The sequence below is a fragment of the Myotis davidii genome, unplaced genomic scaffold, assembly GCF_000327345.1.
Source record: "Myotis davidii unplaced genomic scaffold, ASM32734v1 scaffold1593, whole genome shotgun sequence".
Classification (NCBI taxonomy): domain Eukaryota; kingdom Metazoa; phylum Chordata; class Mammalia; order Chiroptera; family Vespertilionidae; genus Myotis; species Myotis davidii.
In genome coordinates this window covers 64,902-67,355 of record NW_006284711.1, presented here as the reverse complement: position 1 = coordinate 67,355, position 2,454 = coordinate 64,902, and the positions used below count along the sequence as shown (strand labels likewise).

The 2,454-nt window shown below is 44.5% G+C and overlaps 1 protein-coding gene across 1 annotated transcript in view; it reads left to right on the top strand.

Annotated features, from left to right (window-relative positions):
• LOC102756525 (cytochrome P450 3A12) overlaps positions 1–2,454 on the top strand; it is a 43,432-nt gene that overhangs the window by 17,790 nt on the left and 23,188 nt on the right. Inside the window, exon 6 of the mRNA XM_015557346.1 lies at positions 508–656. Within this exon, the coding sequence (XP_015412832.1) occupies positions 508–656 (149 nt within the window). The remainder of the gene's footprint in view (positions 1–507; positions 657–2,454) is intronic.

Sequence of the window (2,454 nt, the reverse complement as noted above, 5' to 3'; positions counted from 1 at the left end):
ATTCCTGGCAACTCAGACCAGGGTGCTGCTGTTCTGTCAGGTGCTGAAGCGGAATCAGCTCTGAGTATAGACACTGTGGTGAGGCAAGACCCTTGTCAATGTCACCTTTCTTGACTCCACTGGGAGGAGTCATTACCTACCCTGGGTCCTGCTCAAGCACAGTATGGCTACTATTGTCCAGGCTCAAAACACACTACTGTAATTTGCCTGATTATGGGTCTCCTTCCCTCTGACTGATCTCCTATTGCTCACAGGTGGGTCTAACTTGCTTTGGTGTCCCCAGAACCCAGCACAGGGCCAGTTGCATGACTGGCATCTAATAAACACCTCATGACTGACTGTGACAGGAACATAGATTCTTTAGATGATCCAGCCGATGGTTTTGACAGTCGTGTGGCTCTTTACCTGTCTTTGCCTGGGCATATGAATTTACGTGTCCTTCCTATTGTATGTGTTGGTAAGGATAGTAAGGAGGTGCTGATTTTAATTTTCTATTTCTCTACTCAGCTTTTTTGGGGCCTACAGTATGGATGTGATTACTGGCACATCATTTGGAGTGAACATTGATTCCCTGAACAACCCACAAGATCCCTTTGTGGAAAATATCAAGAAGCTCTTAAAATTTAGTTTCTTCGATCCATACGTTCTCTGCATAAGTACGTGGACTACTATTTTTCTTTCTCCTTCATTTCCTACCTCCTTCCCCCCATCCCTCCCTCCCTCCCGCCCTCCTTTCATCCCCCCTACCTTCTCTTATCTCTTCTTTTCTTTTATAAAAGCTCATTTGAGATATAATTCACATACTATAAAATTCATCCATTCAAAAATATCAATTCCATCATTTTTACCACCTAGTGTCTGTCGATAGGTAAATGGATAAAATATGTGGCATAGATAGATAGAATGGAAACTATTCAGCCATAAAAAGGAAGGAAATCCTACCTTTTGCAACAATATCAATGGACCTTTGCCGGGGTCCAACCCCAGCAGGTCCAGGGGTCCCCAAAGGTGTGGACGGAGTTGGTGAAGAAGGAATGACATGGAGACAGCATTCAGTTGATCAGCAGCCTTGCCAGGATCTCTAGCCACTATCTCCAGCCAAGTTCTGTGTCCGCATTCTCTTGCTAGGTTCTCCAGCCACGTTCTCTCGCCAGGTTCTATAGCCAGGTTCTTCAGCCAGGTTCTGTCTAGGTTCTCCAACCAAGTTCTGTAGCCAGGTTCTGTCCAGGATCTTTTGCCATGTTCACTCCAGCGAAGTTCTTCTGTCTCTAGGTTCTGTGTAGGTTCTGTCTTCTAAGTTCTGTCTTCTAAGTTCTGTCTCTAGGTTCTGTATAAGTTCTGTCTCCTGTTGTCTTGTTACATCTGTATTTATACCAGTTGATTCAATCCTATCAATCTCTATTCCAAAGATTAAGGCGTTTCTTATCTCCATTCCAGGGAGTAAAGATTATGTAGCTTAAGTGTGATTGTTCGTAGTTAAAGTGATTAACTACCCACCTAGCACTTAGTTAAGGGGTTTTATTCTGTCCCTAACTTCAGGGAAAAATCCCTACCTGGGGAAACAACCTTTCTTGGAGAGGTGACCTTGGTAAAAGCACATAGCACCAAGAAGGGGAGCAAACATATTAAGAACAGTATGCCATATACACCAGGTCCTTTTAAACATATACTGTGCAGATGTTTCTTCCCTGTAGTGACTGTGGCAAGCAGCAAGGATGGACCGGCTTCTGGCAAGCTACTCTTTCTTCAACCTTTCCCATTACTCTCCACCAAAATGCAGCTCTAGTTACCTTGGTTAAAACACATAGTGCCAAGAAGGTGAGCAAACATATTAAGAACAGTATGCCATATATGCCAGGTCCCGTGAAACAGCAAGGATGGACTGGCTCCCAGCAGACCTTGAGGATATTATGCTAAGTGAAATAAGTCAGAGGAAGACAAATACTATATGATCTTACTTATTTATGGAACCTAAAAAAATTACCCAAACTCACAGAAAAACAAGAAATGGTTTGTGGTTATCAGAGGCAGGATTTGAGGATGGGGGAATTAGATGAAGGTGCTCAAAAGGTACAAAATTCCAGTTATAAGATCAGAACCAAGATGGCGGCATAGGTTAACGCTGGAGTTTGCTGCCTCGAACAACCACTTCAAAAATACAACTAAAAGACTGAACGGACATCATCCAGAACCACAGGAAGGCTGGCTGAGTGGAAATTCTACAACTAGAAGGAAAGAGAAAAGCATACTGAAACTCAGAGGAGGTGCGGTGCAGAAAATACAAAGGTGCAGAGGTGCGTGCAGAGCGGGCTGGCTGCTGAGGGCACGGTTGTTTGTTTCAATCTGGAGGGAGACTCAGGCTCTGATCTCCAGTTCTGGGCGAGTCTCTGAGGACCCAGACTCAAACAGGAGAAGCGGGACTGTCTGGCATCGGTCGGAACTCGAGGGGAGGTT